The sequence below is a fragment of the Bos grunniens genome, chromosome 24, assembly GCF_055505025.1.
Source record: "Bos grunniens cultivar Pamir isolate PY7600 chromosome 24, Bosgru_T2T1.0, whole genome shotgun sequence".
NCBI classification, from domain to species: Eukaryota; Metazoa; Chordata; class Mammalia; order Artiodactyla; family Bovidae; genus Bos; species Bos grunniens.
The window spans coordinates 44,264,692-44,287,614 of NC_141188.1; the positions used below are offsets into that span (position 1 = coordinate 44,264,692).

The 22,923-nt window shown below is 49.7% G+C and overlaps 1 protein-coding gene across 2 annotated transcripts in view; it reads left to right on the forward strand.

Annotated features, from left to right (window-relative positions):
- Nucleotides 1–738: 738 nt before the first annotated feature.
- The window catches only part of GNAL (G protein subunit alpha L), a 72,493-nt gene continuing 50,308 nt past the window's right edge, over nucleotides 739–22,923 (forward strand). Inside the window, exons 1-5 of one of the 2 annotated variants that reach the window (XM_086373238.1) lie at nucleotides 19,455–19,704; nucleotides 20,248–20,491; nucleotides 20,708–20,780; nucleotides 21,449–21,503; nucleotides 21,782–21,901. In XM_086373238.1, coding sequence (XP_086229364.1) covers nucleotides 20,350–20,491; nucleotides 20,708–20,780; nucleotides 21,449–21,503; nucleotides 21,782–21,901 — 390 coding nt within the window. In that variant the 5' untranslated portion in view covers nucleotides 19,455–19,704; nucleotides 20,248–20,349. Of the gene's footprint in view, nucleotides 1,131–19,454; nucleotides 19,705–20,247; nucleotides 20,492–20,707; nucleotides 20,781–21,448; nucleotides 21,504–21,781; nucleotides 21,902–22,923 lie in introns of those variants that run through there. The other variant, XM_086373242.1, reaches the window with a different exon arrangement.

Sequence of the window (22,923 nt, forward strand, 5' to 3'; positions counted from 1 at the left end):
CAGCTCCCAGCCGGTCCCAGCCTCTGGCCGATCTCCAGAATTCCTTGCCCCAGCTGTTTAAGAGGTAACTACTCCGAACAACCTTGGAGAACAGGCCCCCTTAAGATAGTAGATTTCTACATATAAGCCTATATATACTTACTCTTTTCTTGGGTTAGTGCAGCAGCTCACTAATCTGACTGCTGCCCCTTCTCGCCTCGTTAAGGGTGATCTGTTCTTGTAAAGTGCCTGTCTCCTATTTCCGAACCTCTCTTTCTCTAACTCCCTTACCCTACACGGGGAACTCAAGCTCTCAACGCTGGCATCCCACCCCGTTAGCCGGCTTTGCGTTCCTACTGCCTACTGCCAGAGATGAAACCCACGGAGAAGTTCTAAGGAAGGCAATGGCAGCTCTGGCCGATGGCGTCACCACCACGGCCAGGGTGGCATTGTTTGGAGCTTCGCGCCGGGCTGGGGCAGCAGTATTTACGGTAAGGAGGCCTGGCTAGGAGGCAGTACTTACGATAACGGGCGTGGTGGGGTGGGGGACTCGCCGGCGGTGGTATTTACGTTAGGAGCTCCGGGCCGGAAGCAGTAAATACGGTAACGGGGTAAGGGTAGGTGGCGGTACTTACGGTAACCGGGGCCGGGCTCGCGGCAGCCGGTCAGGCCAGAGGTCCTCTTTGTCAGGTGATCTCCGGCCAAAGAGGTAGCCAGCCCCTGAACCAGCGGCAAAGGCGGAATGGCCCTGGGGGACGGTGAGGGGCCGGGGCCCCGGCTCACCTGTGCGCCCCAGCCTGCCGGCCGCACCGCCACGCCGGGTCCGCGCGCAGTCCCCTCCCGCCCCTCGGCGGGGGCTAGGGCGTGAGCCCCGAGGCCCGCGCCCCGCGCCCAGATGGGGCTATGCCACAGCCTCCGGCCGCTGCTCTTCGGGGACCCGGAGCCGCCCGTGGAGGGCGCGCGGTCCGACCTGAACCCGATGCCGGACTTGGACCTGGCCCCTGTCCGGACTCCTGCGCAAGAGAGGCGGCGGCGCACGGACCGGCAGCGCGCGGAGGAGCGCGAGGCCAGGCGGGTCAGCAAGAGCATCGACCGCCGACTCCGCGAGCAGAGGCGCGACCTGCGGCGGACGCACCGGCTGCTGCTGCTCGGTGGGTGCGGGGCGCTGAGCTGGGGGTGCACGGGGGGCGCGGAGAACTGGGCGCGGAGAGCAGGGCGCAAGGGGCGCACGGGAGGCGCGGGAAACCGGGCGCTGGGCGGCGCACACGCGGCGAGGGGCGCGCGCAGACCTGGTGGATTCGGTCTCGGGTCCTGAGCAGCTCTGACCGGCTAGCGTCCACCTGAGTGGGCCGCGAACGAGCTGCCCGGTGACTCTGCTCTTTTCCACACCTCGTCCTCCGGCCCGTGACTCACGTGTTACGGACTGAGGGGCCGGCCCGGGGATCTCGCGCCCACTCGTTTCATTCCCACTGCGTGCCCCCGTGCGGGGCCTGGAGCATCTCACCTCCTCTGCTGCGGCAGCTGTTCCAAGCGCGCCTAGGAAAGCAGGTGCCGGAGGCCTCTACCGCGGGGTCGTCTTAGGGGGGCGGCGGGGGCGGGGGGCGGTGTGGCTTGTCCGCTTCTGAGAAATAATTTTACAGCCCGGAATACGGCCCTTCTGCCTCACTGAGTTGGCTTCAACCCTGGTGTCCTCAGAATCCCGCTCCTCCTTCAGATTCGTCCGCTGTGGCCCCTGCGCACAGGGAAGAGAACGCGACGCCGCCGGCGCAAAGGTGCAGAGCGCGGGGCCTGCGGGCGCTTGCAGCCGAAGCTGTAGCGAGCGGAACAGCCTTTACGGCGAACAACCCGGGGACGTGCGCTGTGACTCAAAGCCTGGGTCCCTGATGCTATTAATACTTGTGCCTTTTAAAGTTTAGGGAGAAAAAAAGTAAGACGTGGGCTTCTGACCCCCATTTTGTGAGCTCTAAAGAAGAATAATTGTTCTCTGCCCAGCGGCGCACGAAGAACCCAGCCTACGATGGAGGTAGATCCTGCTTACAAATGAAAGGAGACTTTTCTTTAAGGACATCTAAATCTTCGGTTTGGAACGGCTCACCATTGCAATAATGAACAAGTAAAATGGCACAAACCTAGCTACAGTCTCCAGTGAAATATCTGAATTCGAATATAAAGGGAAACGTTTTTGGAGAATCAAAGAGCAAAAAATACAGAAGGGATCAGGTTACCTGAAAAGGGAAGAGGAGGCATCAGAAGCAGAGTTCTCATGTACACTGCTGACTTCCCCACAGGAGACAGCAATGTTGCCAGAGGTCTGAAAATACTGAACGGTGATCCTAGACGCTCGCACCTCATTAAACCACTGTGGGCATATGCATATGTCTGTGTGTGTGTGTACCTGTGTCTATGTGAGGGGAAAATAGATTTTCAGATACATAATTGCTCAAAGGATATCCCCACCCACATATTTTTCCAGAAAGAAATCACTTAGAAATTACTCCAGCTAAATTTCTTTTCATGCACCAAATTAACTCAAAAAGGAGAGAATTGTGGTCTCAAGAAATAAGAGAAAACCAAATAAGGTCCAGAGTTCTGGCATCTTAATGTTTTAATGTGATTGTGCAGCCAAACAGAAACATTTAAAAGGATATGTGAAGCAAAAGATGCTCCATGTAGAGAAAAAATTTAAATGCAGGCCCAGCGTTGCCCATCTTGAATTTTCAGAATAAGAGGGAAAATGTTTGATTTTCACCTGAAAGCTCCTTATTGTTAACCATTGGCTCATATCTATAAAGGGCTTCCCAGGTGGCGCTAGTAGTAAAGAACCTGCCTGCCAATGCAGAAGTCAGAAGGGATGCAGGTTCAATCCCTGGGTCAGGAAGATCCCCTGGAGGAAGGGTATGGCAACTCACTCCAGTGTTCTAGCCTGGAGAATCCTGTGGACAGAGGAGCCTGAGAGGCTACAGTCCGTGGGGTCTCAAAGAGTCAGACATGACTGAGCAACTGAGCACACACATATTAATAAAGCACAATCTCCATGCCTGATTCGGCCCATGAGCCACTGCCAACAAAAACACAGATGACAAGACTGGGTGTGGGGTCAAAATACGTTGTCTGTCTGAACACCCAGCAATCAAAGCTGGATCCCCACCCTACAAGTGTACCTTTCAGCTGCTGAACTCATAGTCATGACATAGTTATTGTTGTTCGGTTGCTCAGTCGTGTCCAACTCTTTGCAACCACGTGGACTGTAGCACACCAGGTCTCCCTGCCTCTCACTATAATCGATGTCCCACACCATAGTAGGTGCCACTTTACATTCTGATTGGAAAAGTATTCATTTGATGTTATCCATTTTCCAGATACCATTCAAATTAAAAATGGACAACTATGAGTAGGATTCGTGTTTTCTGCCTCCTTCAATTATCTCCTGCTATTTTCCTGTGTGTATGGTCTTTCTCCACCAGCAATACATCTTTCTAGAAGGAGGCCATCTCTGTGGGACGTTTACTGTCATCGCCTTGTACTTGGCTGTTGGGATAAACCAGAACTCTGGCTTGACCCCCATCCATGTCTAGTTCCTCTAAAAGGGAGTACTTGGTGAAATCACAGAAAAACAATGTTCTCCAGTGGGGGTGGTGGGTGGGGGTGGATCACTTTTTTTTTTTATAAATACCTTAATTGTAACGATACAGTGACCCTGCTTCCCAGGTGGCATTAGTGGTAAAGAACCCACCTGCCAGTGCAGGAGACATAAGAGCACAGGTTCCACCCTTGGGTCAGGAAGATCCCCTGGAGGAGGGCAGGCAACCCACTCCAGTATTCTTGCCTGAAGAATCCCATGGACAGAGGAGTCTGGTGGGCTACAGTCCATGGGGTCACAAAGAGTCAGACAGGACTGAAGCGGCTTAGCACACACACACACACACACACACAGTGACCAAGATGGCGATTGGTTCTTGAGTCGTGCAGTGGACGTGAGCTGGGTGGATGCTCAGGGCACCTCCTTTTCAGTGTGCTGCCTTGTCCCGCCCCGGCCCACTGGAGCCCCGTGGGCTTTGTCATCAGGAGAAATTCCAGATGCTCTGGCTGTGCCTCACTTTTCCAGACCCACACGCTCACAGCATGTCCTTACAGCCTGGAGGGGCTGCACTGACAGCCCTGTCTCAGTCTCTTGTATAAACCATCATCCATAACCTCAGACACAGAGCTCCACATTTCCATAGGTGAAGCAAGACTCAGGCAGCAGGTGTGGCTGAGGGACGGTGCAGAAAGAACAAGCAGGGGGACTGTGGGCCTCCGGGGCAAGGGTGGATGGACCCTGAACCCACACCCGCAGTCAGAATGAAGCACAGCCCTGGAGGGCATGAGTTGGAATTAATCCACCATTTGATGTGGGGTCGCCTGTGTTCAGAAGGATGTCGGGCTGTGTTTTGGGACACTCACCTGCCCAGAGGTCAGCAGAGAGGTGTCCCCATGGTGTTGTGCGGAGACAAGAACACCAGCACCATCACCCTAGTCCGTGGGCACTGCATGTGCAGGACGGAGTGGGGCCTGGGAGAGGGAGACAGTGTGGAGGTCACCGAAACATCAAAGTACACTCGTTGAATAGATTTGTTTTAAAAGTGGATCAGGGGTTCTGGTTTTTTTTCCATTTTGAGGGGCTTGTCAGAGAATGGTGTATTAACGTTGCACTTGGGGCAGATGCAGAGCAAAATGCCAGCACGTTTTCCACCATCAGAACTCACCTCTGCCCCCATGGTCCAGTCCCAAAGCCCCAGCAACCTCTGTGGTGTCCCCCCAGGGGATGAGAGCAGTCTCTCTCATTTGGTTGTTAGAGATTTTCACATACGAGAACATTCTGTGTGCTGGGAAAAATCAGCAAAGCCCCGAGGCGGGGAGGTGGCTATTTTCTGTCTGTCCTTCCCTCCCAGGCCAGGAAGGATGGTGATGTAATCCGCTGTCTCGGAAGCTCTGAAGTAACTGGTACTTTGGAGTCATTTCTTAATGTAAGCGCATCCTGCACTCCAGCCAGCCATTGATGGGTGCCACCTGGCCTGAGAGGCAACGGAGACGCAGCTGTTCTGATGCACTAATGGAGGATGTGTGTTCAATACTCAGACCCACTTCCCCTCTGGCAAGTGGTGTTTTCTCAGAAGAAACAGCTCCCCTTTGGGCTTAGGCACAATAATGAGCTTGGACGGGCTCATTATTGAAGGCCAGGGTCACTGGTCCCACTCAGCCGTGGCCTCGGTGTAGCATGATCTGGTAAGTGTGGAGCTGAAAGCATCCAGGGAGGCGGGCTTCAGCGATGCCACTGCGCCCCGGGGCGGGCCCCCTGCCCATTTATCTGTGACCTGAATTTCTGTGTGTCAGCCTGTGAGCAAACAGTACCCAATTCCATCAAGTGCAGCTGAGTGTTCACTTAGGAAAACAGAGGACAGGTTTCTATGGTGACCTCCATATCCTGCAAGTCAACCCACCACCCAAAGACTGTGGTCACAGCCTGAGTCACACCATGGTCACTGCCATCAGGAATCCACAGGGAACTGGTTCCAGGGCCCTTCCAGACACCAAAACCTGAGGATGCCCAAGTCCCTTGTATAAAATGGCCTTTCAGTCTGCCCCCAACATCTGTACTCAAAGACAGAGCCTTGAAAAGGCTAATTAAAATAAGGTCTTCCCTGGTGGTGCAGTTGATGAGAATCCACCTGCCAGTGCAGGGGACATGGGTTCCATCCCTGGTCTGGGAAGATTCCCCAAGCCTTGGGGCCACTAGGCCCATGTGCCACAACAACTGAGCCCAAGGGATGCAGCTACGAAGCCGATGCAGCTAGAGCCTGCTCTCCGCTACAAAAGAAGCCACCACAATGCAAAGCCCACGCACCACAACAAAGAGCAGCCCTTGCTACTCTAGTAGCAACTAGAGAAAACCCCCATAAATCAAAGAAGACCCAGCACAGCCAAAAATAATAAATAAAATGAGGTCGTTAGGGTGGACTCTGATCCAGCCTGATGGGTATCCTTATATATCCTACTATAAAGAAGAAATTTGGACACAGACATGACACAGGGATGACCATGTGAAGACACAGGGAGAAGCCGGTGGGTGTCTGCAAGCTAAGGAGAGAGGCCTCTAGAGGAACCAGCCCTGCCAGCACCTCCCTCTTGGACCTTCCAGCCTCTCGAACTTTGAGAAAATTCATTCCTGTTTTCTTTGATAAAAGACACTGACTTCCTTGTATTTCCTTCTGTTTCTGCTGTGAGGCTAAAGAGGACAGGGTCAAGTAGCAAACTTTTCTTTTTTCTTAGGAGGTTACTTTGTTTTAGTATTTTTTTTAATTGAGATACAGTTGACAGAAAACTTAGTTGTAGATGTACAACAAAATGATTTGATATTTGTCTATATTGTGAAGTGATCACAATAAGTCTAGTTAACACCCATCACCACACATAGCTACCTAAAAAGTTGTGTGCAAAGAGGACTTTTAAGATCTTTCTTAGAGGCTTTCAAGTACACAGCACAGTGTTACTAACTGTAGTCACGTGCTGTGCACTGCATCCTGGGACTTTGTTTCATAACTCAGGGTTTATACCCTTCATCTCCCCCTGATTTCTCAAGGCCCACTCCCCCCTGCTGTGGGTGGACCTGCCACACCACACAGTCTGTGCCACCTGCTCGCAGGCCCCTTGGCTTCCCCTGCCCTCTACCCTGGAATCCTCTCCCCGACACCGAGTGTCCTGTTCACCCTCAGTTTCAAAGGTCGTCTCCAGTGTCACCTCTTCCAAGACTTTCCTGATCCCCTCTATCAGCAGAGTCCCCTCATTTTATATATAATTCCCTTAGAATACTTTTTTACCTTCTATTTAGACATAAGTTTAGCTGAAATCCACCATCAGATTACATCCTACGAGAGTCACCAACGTTGCACATCTTTTCACCTGTGGAACTGGCCATTTATAAGTCTTCCTTAGAGATATGTCTGTTCAAATACTTTGTTCCTTTTTTAACTGGGTTGTCTTTTGTTGTGTTGTAGTAGTAGCAACACAACAATTTAAGTAATAGCCTCTTCAATATTCCAGCTTCTGGAGCCTATTGTTCTTAACCGCAGATAACTGCGCCTGCGGTCCTAACCTGCGGGGCTCTCTGTTCAGTAGAGAATGCCAAGTTTTGCCTCAGGTCGTTCCTGAGGCGGCCGCCAGGTGGCGCTGCGGCGCGGGAAACCTGATGAATGCGGGGCGGCCGCTCCCAAACCGTGGTCCTCACTGCCTGCCCTCCAGTAACAGGGAAACTGGCTGGATCTGAGCTCCCAGGTGTGAACGGTGATGCTGGGAGAGAGATGAAGGCGATGGATGGCCGACCAGTGGCAGAGCTGGGCCCGGAGGCGGGAAACCCATTGACCGGGCTCTTACCTGCACACACCCGCGCACACCTCCACACAGCAGCATCCATCCTCCAGTGTTGGTGGATCCTCCAGCAGCCCCTCCTTGGTGCGGTCCCTTTTCTCTCTAATGGGAATAACTGCTCTGTGTGCCCGTGCGAGACTGTACATCCCCAGACAGGTCATGCACCTGTCCTTTCTGCACGACTGCTCCTGTCCTCTCTGTCCCAGGCAGGGCATCTCACCTCCAGGTTGGTCTGTCATCAGTTCTCCACATAAAACTGGCCTGGTCTCTGCCATGCTTCTAACAAGTATGACCTCTGGCTGGCCTGTGGATAAATAATCACCCCTAAGGGCAAAGAGTTGGACACGACTGAGCAACTGAACTGAACTGAAGAGAACCCACAACCCAACAGTGTGAGTCCTGTCTCCTTAGGCAGCACCCAGCATGGGGTCAGCACTGCATAAGCACCTGGGAAGACAGATGATAAATTGCACACAAATGAAACCCAACAGGGAGGAAGAAAAGGAACCAAGAACTGAGAGGGTTCTCACTTCTCAATGACTGATAATGTTTCCCTTCTCCCCGCTTTATCTCTTTCTTATTGGCATCAGTTCAGTTCAGTCACTCAGTCAGGTCCGACTCTTTGCAACCCCATGGAATGCAGCATGCCAGTCTTCCCTGTCCATCACCATCTCCTGGAGTTTACTGAAACTCATGTCCATCAAGTTGGTGATGCCATCCATCTTATCCTCTGTGGTCCCCTTCTCCTCCTGCCTTCAATCTTTCCCAGCATCAGGGCCTTTTCAAATGAGTCAGTTCTTCACATCAGGTGGACAAAATATGGGAGTTTCAGCTTCAACATCAGTCCTTCCAATGAATATTCAGGACTGATTTCCTTTAGGATGGAATGGTTGGATCTCCTTGCACTCTAAGGGGCTCTCAAAAGTCTTCTCCAACACCACAGTTCAAAAGCATCAGTTCTTCGGCACTCAGCTTTCTTTATAGTCCAACTCTCACATCCATACATGACTACTGGAAAAACCATAGCCTTGGCTAGACGGATCTTTGTTGGCAAAGTAATGTCTCTGCTTTTTAATATGCTGCCTAGGTTTGGCATAACTTTCCTTCCAAGGAGTATGCGTCTTTTAATTTCATGGCTCCGGTCACCATCTGCAGTGATTTTGGATCCCAAAAAAAGAAAGTCTTGCACTGTTTCCACTGTTTTCCCATCTATTAGCCATGAAGTGATGGAACCAGATGCCATGATCTTAGTTTTCTGAATGTTGAGCTTTAAGCCAACTTTTTCACTCTCCTCTTTCACTTTCATCAAGAGGCTCTTTAGTTCTTTATTGCTTTCTGCTGTGAGGGTGGTGTCACCTGCATATCTGAGGTTACTGATATTTCTCCCAGCAATCTTGATTCCAGCTTGGGCTTCATCCAGTCCAGCATTTCTTATGATGTATTCTGCATATAAGTTAAATAAGCAGGGTAACAATATACAGCCTTGACGTACTCCTTTCCCTATTTGGAACCAGCCTGTTTTTCCATGCCCAGTTCTAACTGTTGCTTCCTGACCTGCATACAGATTTCTCAAGGGGCAGGTCAGGTGGTCTGGTATTCCCAACTCTTGAAGAATTTTCCACAGTTTGTTGTGATCCACACAGTCAAAGGCTTTGACATAGTCAATAAAGCAGAAATAGATGTTTTTCTGAAACTCTCTTGCTTTTTCAGTGATCCAACAGATGTTAACAATTTGATCTCTGGTTCCTCTGCCTTTTCTAAATCCAGCTTGAACATCAGGAATTTCATGGTTCACGTACTGTTGAAGCCTGGCTTGGAGAATTTTGAGCATTACTTTGCTAGTGTGTGAGATGAGTGCAATTGTGCAGTAGTTTGAGCATTCTTTGGCATTGCCTTTCTTTAGGATTGGAATGAAAACTGATCTTTTCCAGTCCTGTGGCCAATGCTGAGTTTTCCAAATTTGCTGGCATATTGAGTGCAGTACTTTCACAGCATTATCTTTCAGGATTTGAAATAGCTCAACAGGAATTCCATCACCTCCACTAGCTTTGTTCATAGTGATGCTTCCCAAGGTCCAGTTGACTTCTCATTCCAGGATGTTTGGCTCCAGGTACATGATCATATCATTGTGATTATCTGGGTCATGAAGATCTTTTTTGTATAGTTCTTCTATGTAATCTTGCCACCTCTTCTTAATATCTTCTGCTTCTGTTAGGTCCCTTCCATTTCTGTCCCTCATTGTGCCCATCTTTGCATGAAATGTTCCCTTGGTATCTCTAATTTTCTTGAAGAGATCTCTAGTCTTTCCCATTCTGTTGTTTTCCTCTATTTCCTTGCACTGATCACTGAGGAAGGCTTTCTTCTCCCTCCTTGCTATTCTTTGTAACTCTGCATTCAAATGGGTGTATCTTTCCTTTTCTCCTTTGCCTTTCGCTTCTCTTCTTTTCACAGCTATTGTAAGGCCTCCTCAGACAACCATTTTGCATTTTTGCATTTCTTTTTCTTGGGAATCGTCTTGATCCCTGCCTCCTGTTCAGTTCAGTTCAGTTCAGTCGCTCAGTCGGGTCCGACTCTTTGTGACCCCATGAATTGCAGCACCCCAGGCCTCCCTGTCCATCACCAACTCCTGGAGTTCACTTAAACTCACATCCATCGAGTCGGTGATGCCGTCCAGCCGTCTCATCCTCTGTCGTTCCCTTCTCCTCCTGCCCCCAACCCCTCCCAACATCAGAGTCTTTTCCAATGAGTCAACTCTTCGCATGATGTGGCCAAAGTACTGGAGTTTCAGCTTTAGCATCATTCCTTCCAAAGAAATCCCAGGACTGATCTCCTTTAGAATGGACTCGTTGTATCTCCTTGCACTCCAAGGGACTCTCAAGATTCTTCTCCAACACCACAGTTCAAAAGCATCAGTTCTTCGGCACTCAGCTTTCTTCACAGTCCAACTCTCACATCCATACATGACCACTGGAAAAACCATAGCGTTGACTAGATGGACCTTTGTTGGCAAAGTAATGTCTCTGCTTTTCAATATGCTATCTAGGTTGGTCATAACTTTCCTTCCAAGGAGTAGGCGTCTTTTAATTTCATGGCTGCAGTCACCATCTGCAGTGATTTTGGAGCTCAACCTCTGTCCATAGTTCTTCAGGCACTCTTTCTATCAGATCTAATGCCTTGAATCTATTTCTCACCTCCACTGTATAATCATAAGGGATTTGATTTAGGTCATACCTGAATGGTCTAGTGGTTTTCCCTACTTTCTTCAGCTTAAGTCTGAATTTGAAAATAAGGATTTCATGATCTGAGCCACAGCTCCTGGTCTTGTTTTTGCTGACTGTATAGAGTTTCTCCATCTTTGGCTACAAAGAATATAATCAATCTGATTTAAGTATCTGGTGATGTCCATGTGTACAGTCTTCTCTTGTGTTGTTGGAAGAGGGTGTTTGCTATGACCCGTGTGTTCCTTTGGCAAAACTCTATTAGCCTTTGTCCTGCTTCATTCTGTACTCCAATGCCAAATTTGCCTGTTACTCTATGTGTTTCTTGACTTCCTACTTTTGCATTCCAGTCCCCTATAATGAAAAGGACATCTTTGGGGGGGATGTTAGTTCTAGAAGGTCTTGTAGGTCTTCACAGAACTGTTCAACTTCAGCTTCTTCAGCATTACTGGTCAGGGCATAGACTTAGATTACTGTGATATTGAATGGTTTGCCTTGGAAACGAAGAGAGACCATTTCATCGTTTTTGAGATTGCATCCAAGTATGGCATTTCAGACTCTTTTGTTGACTATGATGGCTACTCCATTTCTTCTAAGGGATTCTTGCCCACAGCAGTAGATATGATGGTCATCTGAGTTAAATTAACCCATTCCAGTCCATTTTAGTTTGCTGATTCCTAAAATGTTGATGTTCACTGTTGCCATCTCCTGTTTGACCACTTCCAATTTGCCTTGATTCATGAACCTAACATTCCAGGTTCCTATGCAATATTGCTCTTTACAGCATTGGACTTTACTTCTATCACTAGTCACACCCACAACTGGGTGTTGTTTTTGCTTTGGCTCTGCCTCTTATTGGCATGGACATGTGGTGTTCCTATATTTATCAATGGCTTAGAATTCATGACTGACCTTAACTCTTTTGGTGCTGAAATCATCCCAGATTTGGTCAAATAGGAGTGCCTTTGGTCTGGCTCTGTGTTCTCAGGGACCTTCCCCATCATTTGAAAGCATATTCCTATTTTCTGGGCTTCTCTAGTGGCTCAGTTGGTAAAGAATCCACCTGCAATGCCGGAGTTCTGGGTTCAGTCCCTGGATTGGGAAGATCCCCTGGGGAAGGGAAAAGCTACCCACTCCAGTATTCTGGACTGGAGAATTCCATAAGCTGTATAGTCCTTGGGGACCCAAAGAGTTGGACACAACTGAGGGACTTTCTTTTTTCATTTTCTGTGTAACCATATTCCAGGTTCATCTTGTGACTCCACTGCCGCCACCTCAGAATCTGCCATTTCTCTGAGGAGTTCTGGCTCCTCTGGGTGGTGGGTGATGCTGAAGGCCAAGACTGGGCACTAGGTACACTCACAGCTACTAGTGTGTCTAACACCTGGGTGTTTTCAGCAGACAGAACAAGAGAATAAATGCATGTGTGTGCTATACATGTACACAGTCATACAACAGACACACATGTACATGCAGATAGTCACGGACAAACATATCTGACACTGTGAGCTCATTCCGATTGCTACAATTGCAGTCCATCCCACAGGTTTGCCTTGCCTTTCCCCACTCCATATTTGTGCTTTCTCTGTCTCTCTGAAAGTCCTGTTTCTCAGTAACCACCTCCACGCATGCCTCTGTCCTGTCAATCACGTATCTATGGGCTTGGGATCTGTCCGCACTCAGAGTCTACCTCTTGAACATTGGTCTTGAATTGACCTGTTGTTTAAATTCATCAAACAGTTCCTACCTAATGAAAAAATAAATAACAAATGACAACTACACACACTAGGCTCTTTCTCCCTGGTTCACAGTCTGCAAGCTTCAGGAAGAGCCCGTCCAACTTTCCTGGGAAAGGTCCATAGTTCCCACCTGTCACGGAGCAGGTTCAAGTTCTGTTGAACTTCATACACAAGTTGACATTCTATTACAAGAAAAACTGTTGCTTTAGACTCTGTAACTAAGCCAAATTCTAAAAGAAACCAGTTGCTAAGGCAACTGAGTGAAGAGTTAATGAATTCATCAGTCATTATATGCAGATTAACCTGCCCGCCTTCACAGGGAGATGGGCTTGTTTGATTTTTCCTTCCGGAAGAGAGAACGATGCAGATTTTTTCCCCACTTGTCAGAGTTCCTTCTGAAAAGGGCTCAGGCTTTGGGATCAGACAGGGCTCCACCCCGGTCAGGCCCCTTGGGACCTTCAGACCACAGCCTTCTCTGCAAAGTGTGGATAATCTCAAAGCTGTTGAGATGATCTTATCAGATGAGCTACTGGAAACAGAGCACCTTTCAGTGTCTTTTCTAAGAAAACGGAGGGTGACTTAGCACACATCCTCTAGGGGATCAAGTGACGTTTTCCTTCACATTCATAACTGACCACACACATCCCTCAGTATCCCACTGTGATCTCCACAGAACCCTGAGGACTTGAATGCAAGTCTGCTCCTCTCTACTGGCCCACTAAACTGCTTGAGATCAGCGACAAGGAATTCATCCTGGTAACCTCAAGGTCGCCTGAGTGTAGGGTTGGAAACCCGCTTTATGGTGAATGAGTGGTGTGCCTGGAGCCTCCTTCTGACTCTGGGCTCTGCGCCGCCACCTGCTGGTCAGAAACTATAACTGCAGGAGATGTTTGTAAGCAAGAACTGGCCCCCGTGTTAATTACAACATTCAGTTCAGTTCAGTTCAGTCGCTCAGTGGTGTCTGACTCTTTGCAACCCTATGAACCGCAGCACGCCAGGCCTCCCTGTCCATCACCAACTCCTGGAGTCCACCCAAACCCATGTCCATTGAGTTGGTGATGCCATCCAACCATCTCATCCTCTGTCGTCCCCTTCTCCTCCTGCCCTCAATCTTTCCCAGCATCAGAGTCTTTTCAAATGAGTCAGCTCTTCGCATCAGGTGGCCAAATACTGGAGTTTCAACTTCAACATGAGTCCTTCCAATGAACACCCAGGACTGATCTCCTTTAGGATAGACTGGTTGGATCACCTTGCAGTCCAAGGGACTCTCAAGAGTCTTCTCTAACACCACAGTTCAAAAGCATCAGTTCTTCAATGCTCAGCTTTCTTTATAGTCCAACTCTCACATCCATACATGACTACTGGAAAAACCATAGCCTTGACTAGATGGACCTTTGTTGACAAAGTAATGTCTCTGCTTTTTAATATGCTATCTAGGTTGGTCAAAACTATTACAACATTAACTGCCTCAAAACAAACAGTGGAAACCACTGTCATGATGAAGATCCTGAGTGTGAATTTTTTTTCTTGTTTTTGTAGTTAAACATATAATTTACCATCTTAACATTTTTCAGTATACAATTCAGTGGTCTTATGTACATTCATGGGGTATCCCTGATGGCTCAGCAGTGTGCTTTGCTGTGGAAGAGAAATTATTTCCATAAATGCTACAATATTTGATTGCAGAGTGCTGTGTACAGAAAGGGAAAGGTGAAAATATTTCCCTACTTTTCTATTTAACAATGTTAAAAAAAAAAAAAAGATGTTTAAAGTGTGTTGTGATTAGGTCATGGAGCAAGCTTTGCTGCTGAGAATGAAGATAATCCACATGGACCATTTCCACCGAGACCCTAAGAAAAGAAAGAGAGAAAACAGCTGCAAAGTGCTAAAAGGCACGAGGCAGCACAAGAGCCATGTCTGCCCCGGCCATGCAGCCGCCCCCACGCTGACCCCACTGAGTCTGTTTGCAAAACAGGCACAGCTTTTAGTTTCCTGGGTCCATATCACTGCATCGAGTCAGGACTGCTGGCCTTTCTCACTCTGCTTTGTTCCTCCTCTTTTAAATCTTTCAATATTCCTGCTCCTAATGTCTTAGAATGCAGTTTTAACCTTTAGTAACCTCTACAGTATAAAATGCTAGAAAGAAAGAAAGTGAAGTCACTCAGTCGTGTTTGACTCTTTGCAACCCCATGGACTGTAGCCCGCCAGGCTCCTCCATCCATGGGATTTTCCAGGCAAGAATACTGGAGTGAGTTGCCACTTCCTTCTCCAGGGGATCTTCCCAACCCAGGGATCGAACCCAGGTCTCCCACATTGCAGACAGACTGTCTACCATCTGAGCCACATCTGTAGTTAGTACATAAAAGAGGAGACTGCACCAGTTAACAGACATCACCATGTGTTTTCTCCAAAGATGGTAGTTCTAACATTTTATTCTGAGAAATCCTTTAAAACATCTGTATGGTACCACAGTCTTTCATCTACAGGGGTGTATGGTCAGGCCACTCAAGATAGATGTTCTCTTGCTCTCTGTACATCCCCTGCCCAACCAGGGTCTGCTTTTGCTGCTGCTTAGTCACTCCAGCCATGTCCAACTCTGTTCAACCCTAAGGACTGCAGCCTGCCAGGCTCCTCTGCCCATGGGATTCTCCAGGCAAGAAGACTGGAGTGAGTCGCCACGACCTCCTCCAGGGCATCTTGCCAACCCAGGGATTGAACCCTGGTCTCCCACATTGCAGGCAGATTCTTTACCACTGAGTGAGCAGGGAAGTCCCATAAAATGCTAGACCAGTTATTAAAAAAAAACATTGATTTTTTAAATTTAATTCAATATATCCGCTATTTTGTGCTCCACAGCATTCTGGTCACTTTTCAAATGAGCTCAGCGTCTCCTGAATCCAGGCCTGAGGTGATGTGAGACAGTTCCTTTGAATTTTTTTCATCTTGTTGTTAATTAAATTTCTGTGGAGGGCCTCCTTATATAACGGAAAACGAATTTTGTTCCCATTGCTATCAGAGATTTAGGCCCAGCTAACCAGAGAAGGCAATGGCACCCCACTCCAGTACTCTTGCCTGGAAAATCCCATGGACAGAGGAACCTGGAAGGCTGCAGTCCATGGGGTTGCTGAGGGTCGGACATGACTGAGCGACTTGCCTTTCACTTTTCACTTTCATGCACTGGAGAAGGAAATGGCAACCCACTCCAGTGTTCTTGCCTGGAGAATCCCAGGGACGGGGGAGCCTGGTGGGCTGCTGTCTATGGGGTTGCACAGAGTCGGACACGACTGAAGTGACTTAGCAGCAGCAGCAGCAACCAGAGAATAGTTGTCAACTTTTGGACATCTGCCAGCTTCAATGGCAGGGGGAGGGGCTGAAACAAAAAACAAATTTCAAAATCGTTATTCAAAATTCACAAATTAAGTACAAAAGAAATTCAAATAATTCAACTTTCAAATGCACTCGGGGGCTTCTCTGGTAGCTCAGCTGGTAAAGAACCTTCCTGCAATGCAGGAGGCTTGGGTTTGATCCCTGGGTTGGGAAGATCCCCTGCAGAAGGGAACAGCTACCCACTCCAGTATTCTTGCCTGGGGAATTCCATGAACAGAGGAGCCTGGCAGGCTACAGTCCATGGGGTCACAAAGAGTCTGATATGACTGAGCCACTTTCACTTTCACAAGACTCCTTGTCTCTTCACATCAACAAGAGCAGGAAAAACCACTTTGTTTCACATTTGCCCTTTCACCCTAAACTCCATGTCTTCTCAACCCTCCTCCTTGCCTGGGGCCTCCCCTCACCCCAGCATCCCCCCACCTGGCTGCCCCCTCAGCAGCCCTTCACATCCGCAGGTGGGCGTGCGCTGCAAGGAGGAGGGTGGTGATGCTGCTGCGATGCCGTTGCTTGGCAACAGATGCCGGCATCACCCGCTCCCAGCTGCTCCCCAACAGCCGCTGCTGTGTTCCAGGTGAGCCAGCTGGGATCCGGATTCTGAGCCCAGGGTTCAAAGCTCAAAGGAGGACTGGTCGCCTAGACCAGACTAGGAAAAGGCCACATGACTGGTTTTTAAGTGTCTTCACCTCCTACCTGATAATTGACTGTGCAAAGATCACCTTGGTATTTCTCATCAGAAATGTTGCATTGCTGTGTAAACAAGTTGCTTTTATGTTTTGGACTGGTTCCCAGGTGGCTAGGTGGTAAAGAACATGCCTGCCAATGCAGGAGGTGCGGGTTCCATCCCTGGGTTGGGAAGATGCCCTGGAGAAGGAAATGGCAACCCACTCCAGTGTCCTTGCCTGGAGAATTCCATGGACAGAGGAGGCTGGCGAGCTACAATCCATGGGATAGCAAAAGAGTCGGGAGACGACTAAGTGACTACACAACAACAACAACAGTGTTCTGTGGATGGACAGTGCAGATGCTGCAGCCAGGCTGCAAAGGTTTAGATCCCATACACACCTCTTATTCACCCTCTAGCATTCTATGAAACAACAGTCACAATAGTTCCTTTTAGGGTTATTGCAAATACTAAATAAACCACTCCATGGAAAGGATTTAGCTCAGTGCCAGCAATCACTGGGTAAGTCATAGAAATGAGTTATTTTAATTCTAATTCCTAAATTTGACCAAGTGAAAACTTTTGCTATATTTTTTAGGGTTACAGGTTCTTATTTCTCCCCTTTATCAGTTTCCCTGATGGCTCAGATGGAAAGAATTCGCCTGCAAAGCAGGAGACCTGGGTTCGATCCCGGGTTAGGAAGATCCCCTGGAGGAGGTCATGGCAACCCACTCCAGTATTCTTGCCTGAGAAGCCTGGCGGGTTGCAGTCCATGGGGTCACAGAGTTGAACACGATTGAGTGACTAAGCACAGCAAGTTTCCAGGGGATATGTTTTGTCCCCTTCTCTTCCAGCTAACAATTTTATAGACACCTTGAAAAAATAGACATATCTTGAAAACACATCCACCTTGAAAAAATATAAGAAAAAATAGACATATCCCTTAAAACATCCCACCACACTCTGCTGTTTGTGCACCTGTTCTCACCTCTCACTGCCCCGCCCACCACCTTCCATGATATGTTGTGTATATTTACCAAAATAAGGTAAATATTTGTGTTAACACAAAGAGGGAGGCCTCAGAACACTGCTGAATAGTGTCCTTTCACAAGCTGAAAAGTCCTTTAACAGCTCATCCTGTGTCTTTGCTTCTGCCCTGACAGAAAGAAAGCTTCGCTGCTTTTGTTTTTGAAAGAGTATTCCTATATGGATACGGTGCTAAACTGGACAGGTATCTTATGAATTTAAAATCTGATGGTGAAATTCCTTTCATAAGAACCTACACTTGGAGTTATCTTTGGCTTTCGGGAATTCATTCATACATCCATCCAATGAAGACTCGTGGGGCCTCTCCTTCCTTGGCCAGGCACTGAACCGGGCACAGCAAAGCAGGTGCTGAGGGCAGGCTCCGCCCTGGCCCTCACTGAGCCCAAGTCCAGTGGACTTTTGAAAGAGCAGTAAACAAACCATTACAGCAAGTCTCCCAGACAGAGAAGCACACAAGTGCCCACATTATGTCCTGGGGTGTTCACGCACAGGGGCCGAAGGGGGACTGGAGCAGCTCCAGGAAGCATGGACGTGAGTGCTCAAGCTGCACTGCTGCTGCTGCTGCTAAGTCGCTTCAGTCGTGTCCGACTCTGTGTGACCCCATAGACAGCAGCCCACCAGGCTCCCCCGTCCCTGGGATTCTCCAGGCAAGAACACTGGAGTGGGTTGCCATTTCCTTTTCTAATGCATGAAAGTGAAAAGTGAAAGTGAAGTCACGCAGTTGTGTACGACTCTTTGCGACCCCATGGACTGCAGCCTACCAGGCTCCTCCGTCCATGGGATTTTCCAAGCAAGAGTACTGGAGTGGGGTGCCATTGCCTTCTCCATCAAGGTGCACAGTTTACCCGAAAACGGTCTTGATGGACCATGGCTGGGGACTTGGGGGTGGTGGGGACAGTGATGTGGTCAGATCTGCATTGTCACTGTGGCAACTGTGCAGAGAGGCAGGAGTAAGTGAGCAGAAGGCCACTGCTGACATCCAGGCTGGACAGTGACCATGGCAATGGCAGATGGGGTGGAAAGAACAGGAGCGATGTTTAGGAAAGGCACCCAAAGGAACACAGTGACTGGGTTTGCAAGAAGGAAAAGGAGGGGATCAAACCATGTCCTGGTTCGGGAAATCAGGGACCTTATTCACAGAGACAGAGAGAGGAGCGGCTGGAGGTGTGGGTGGGCAAGGGAATGAGCTCAGATCTCGGTCTGGTCCGGTCCGTAGGTCCGTAGAACCGAAGATCCTGGGAGGCCCCGATGTGGAGGTGTGCTTGGGGCGCTGCGGACAGGAGGGGGCTGGGCTGGGGCTGAGGCGCCTGCTCCCGGTGGAGGGGGAGGGAAATTCAAGGACATGGTCGGGGGGAGGAGGAAGGAGTCTCCAGGAGAGTTAGAGAAGGTCAAGACCACAGTTCCTGGGGGAAGGCTGACCCCGGGGTCCACTGATGGCTCCGAGAGAGAGTATTTCAGTGAAGAGTGGGTCGAAGCCCGACCGCAGGAGCTGAAGTGTGAACCGAGGTAGGGTGAACCGCCCGGGGCGGGGGGAGTCAGTCCTAGGTTTTAACTCGGAGCCCGTGGGCAGCAAGACACGGTGGGGTGCAAGTATGGCCTAGAGGGCCGTCGGTGTCAAAACGTCAGACTGGACGGAGTTGACGGTGTTTGTCCGCTGGAGAAGAAAGAGCGGGAAGCCGGGTGAGGCCCGCGGAGCGCTGGGCCCAGGAGGCCAGGCGTGGGGACCGCGAGGGAACGTCAGGGCTGGAGGGGGACTGGACAGCAGAGCCAAGAGGAGCCCTGAGAGGAACTGGCGCGCGCTGCCAGGGTCCCGAGCCTGGAGACTCACAGCGGGGTGATCCCCCGCGTCCAGCAGCGAGGATGCCGAGCACGTCCAGTAGCGGGACGTCCAGCAGCGGGAGAGTGACTGGCTGGCACCCGCGCAACAGGTGGGAACGAGCAGCCGCCCTCACTGGTTCTGGCGGCGGAGCCAGGCTCGGGGCCACGGCGTCTTGCAGAAAAGTAGCCAAGCTGCTCAGAGCGCGCGGAGGAGAGCCGGGGGCGAGAGGCGGCGTGGGAGCGCTGGAACCGTCTAGAACGGGAACGAGGGGAGGCGGGGTGCCTGAGCCCGCCACGGACCCTCCCCCTGATAGAATATGTATGATCCAGCACGAGGCCTCGCCCGCCGCGAGCCGGAGGCGGTGCGGGATCGCGGGAGCGCACGCCCAGACCCAGAGCCGCTCGGGCTGCGAAGGAGCCGCGCGCGCCGCGTCCGGACCGCACGCGGGTGAGCCTCCGCGGTTCCCTTTGAGGGCGGCCGCCACCCTTCCAGATCCCAGGACCCCCTGCCCCGCCGCCCTGAGTCGGCTCCTTTTCCCCGCCGCGAGGAGGCCTCAGGGGCTCGGAGCTGGGATGGGGCGCGGATGGCCGACAGGTGCCCACAATCACTGGCGGGGACCCGGCGCGCACCGTCCCACCGCGCCTTGCTCGGCCGCCACCGGCGGGGCCCAGGCACCCGGCAGAGCGTCCATGCTCCGGTCCCCCTAGGCGCTCCCCAGCAGCTCATCGGGCGCGCGGAGAGGGGCGCGCGGGGCGCGGGGAGGGCCAGCGCCACCCGGCCGGCTCCGGAGGACCGGCGCTCTCCGCCTTGTCTCCGCTTACTGCTGTTTATCCAGCAGATCATTCTAAACAATTGTCTTTAAAAAGCAGTTGGCTCCGCGCGTCTTCTTTGTGTTCTCTGAGTTGGGAGCTCGCGGTGGGCACGGGGAGGGAGAAGAAACGCCTACTCTGGTCGGAAAACACCGAGAGACCGGAACGTCTCTTTCAACAGCGAGGAAGAGAGGCCGCCGCAGGGTCTACACACACCTACAGCTGTCTGCCGCCTTTTGTGCAAATTCCTAACCGTGCCTGAGGTCCACGCGAGCGGGCAGGCATGGGGTGTTTGGGCAACAGCAAGACGTCAGAAGACCAGGGCGTCGATGAAAAGGAGCGGCGCGAGGCCAACAAGAAGATCGAGAAGCAGTTGCAAAAGGAGCGGCTGGCTTACAAAGCGACTCACCGCCTACTGCTGCTGGGTAAGGCCCGGGGGTGCGCGGCGGCGCCTGGCCAGAGCGGAGCGCACGGCCTGCGGCTCATAGAGGGCCGGGCTGCGAGGCCAGCGCCCCCGCCGACAGCGAGCGCGCGCCTGAAGACGCCCGCGCGCGGGCAGGACGCTTGTGCGTCTCTGGTGGCGGGAGAGATGGGCACGGTCTCCAGCCCCTGGTCACAGCGTTCTCTCTGTGTATTTTCAGGAGCTGGTGAGTCTGGGAAAAGCACTATCGTCAAGCAAATGAGGATCCTGCACGTCAACGGATTTAATCCAGAGTAAGGAATGACCCATTCCGGGTTTGTTTCCCAACCACATGCAAACTTTGTCCCTTCTCTCCCGGCCTCCCCAAAAATGTTCTCTCTAAACAGTTAATTTGATCTTTGAGTCAGCCTTTAAGGACAGAAAATATAGACGCGAGTTGTTGAATTTGGCATATTTAAGCAAATCCTTCCTCTGGTGGTGCCTACATCAAAATATTTACTTAACAAAGTATGATTTATTAGATACTCGAGGTATTGATCTGTGTTATTACTATTGCTATGATCTCACTTAATGTGTCAATATATACTTCTCCCTGTGTCTGCATCTATTTCAATTCAACATATGGATAGATTCAAATAAGATATGTTTGCAAGTGTAGCCCTGTATTTTTGGTAACAGTAGCCATGACCATTTTACCTTGTTATGTTTAACCTGTGTGGTTGTCTAGAGCTAGAGTCTGTGGTGCGTCCCTTCAAATTTATTTAGAGTCCAAACCTGTAAAGGTAGGTATTTTTCTTGCCCAGATTGAAAAAAAGAAACAACTTTTCACTGTTGTCCTGGGGCTAATGTTGAAGTCTAGTGGTACTATGTTAGCCCCACTGCATCTGGGAATCTAAAGCTTCATTCAGCATTCAACCAGCTGTGCAGAAAGTTAATTAATAGCCATTCTCTTTTCACACAGAGAGAAGAAACAGAAAATTCTGGACATCCGGAAAAACGTTAAGGATGCTATTGTGGTAAGGATTTTGTTTTGTTTTTGGCCAAGCTGTGCAGCATGAGGGATCTTACTTCCCCTACCAGAGATTGAACCCATGCCTCCTGATTTGGGAGCATTGGCGCCTCAAATACTGGACCATCAGGGAAGTCCCAGGAATTTCCTAAATATTTGTTCAGTGAAAAGATTGTGTCCTCTGCTCCCTCAAACGGTATACACAGAAATCACAGACTAGATTATCACACATGGAGCCTAAATGGTGTATTTATCCATACATTCTTTTCCTTCATTCCACTGTAGACAATTGTGTCGGCAATGAGTACCATAATTCCCCCCGTTCCACTGGCCAACCCAGAAAACCAGTTTCGATCAGACTATATCAAGAGCATTGCCCCCATCACTGACTTTGAATATTCCCAGGTAAGTAATCCTTACTGAAGTATTTTAAACGGTGCAAGATGGAACAGTTGTTAACCAGGTGGCTTACTGAGAACCAGTGTAAATGCTATTTCATTATTGACTTTCTTCAAAATTCTAGTTCTCTGCCTGGAAGAAATGCTTCCTTGTAGACCAAAATATTAACACGTGTTAAAAGTAGTAATAAAGATAATAAGATTGTAAGAAATGTTTTAATGAGCATGTTGGTGCGGGTGATGATCAGGAAGACAGCATACCTCTAAGAAATACTGGTGGTGCTTTTACCCCTGCGTATTTCTAAATCAACAATTATGCCGTTTCCCATATAACAGAAGAGTAAAAATTGTATGAGCAGAAGTGCTTTATGGTATGTGATCATACCCTTGGGAGTAAGAGAACAGAACCCAGTTTACTCTTAAGATGGGGGTTCTTCAGCTCACATGAGGGGCGCAGACCAGATGTAGGTCACACCTGGATCACTTCTGAATGTCGACTGTCTCCTGGGAAAATGTAATTCCTTTCATGTCCGCAGAATTTTGGGCTGCTTTTTTGATCACTTGGATAGCACTGTTGCTTATGTGAGAGGGTGATGTGAATATGAGTTTTCTCTTGTTTGGTGGACATATGTTTCTTTAAAATACTGTTGTTTGGTCATTTGATGTAGCATGTTTCAAAGAAGAAAATATTTCTTCAGTTTGTCAGAAAATCAATTTTTTTAGTTGTGCCAGAAGAGTGTGTGTGGGTGTACCCCCCCCCAAAAAAAAACCAGTATTTCAAAGTTTCCTCTGCCTGGCATAGTGGCCTTGAGACGTTTTTCATTCTCAGCACTCTCTTTTCCAAAGAAAGCTGACATGGGAGGCTCTGTGTAAGACAGATGGGCCCATGTACATCCCCCTCCCCGGCCCCTTCAGTAGAACACAATTGCCCCATAGGCTCTGTGTCCAGATGGCGGATAAGAATTACTTTTTAAAGCTTTTTACTGCATCCTCTCACGTGACGTTTGTTACTGATAAGCATTCCAACAT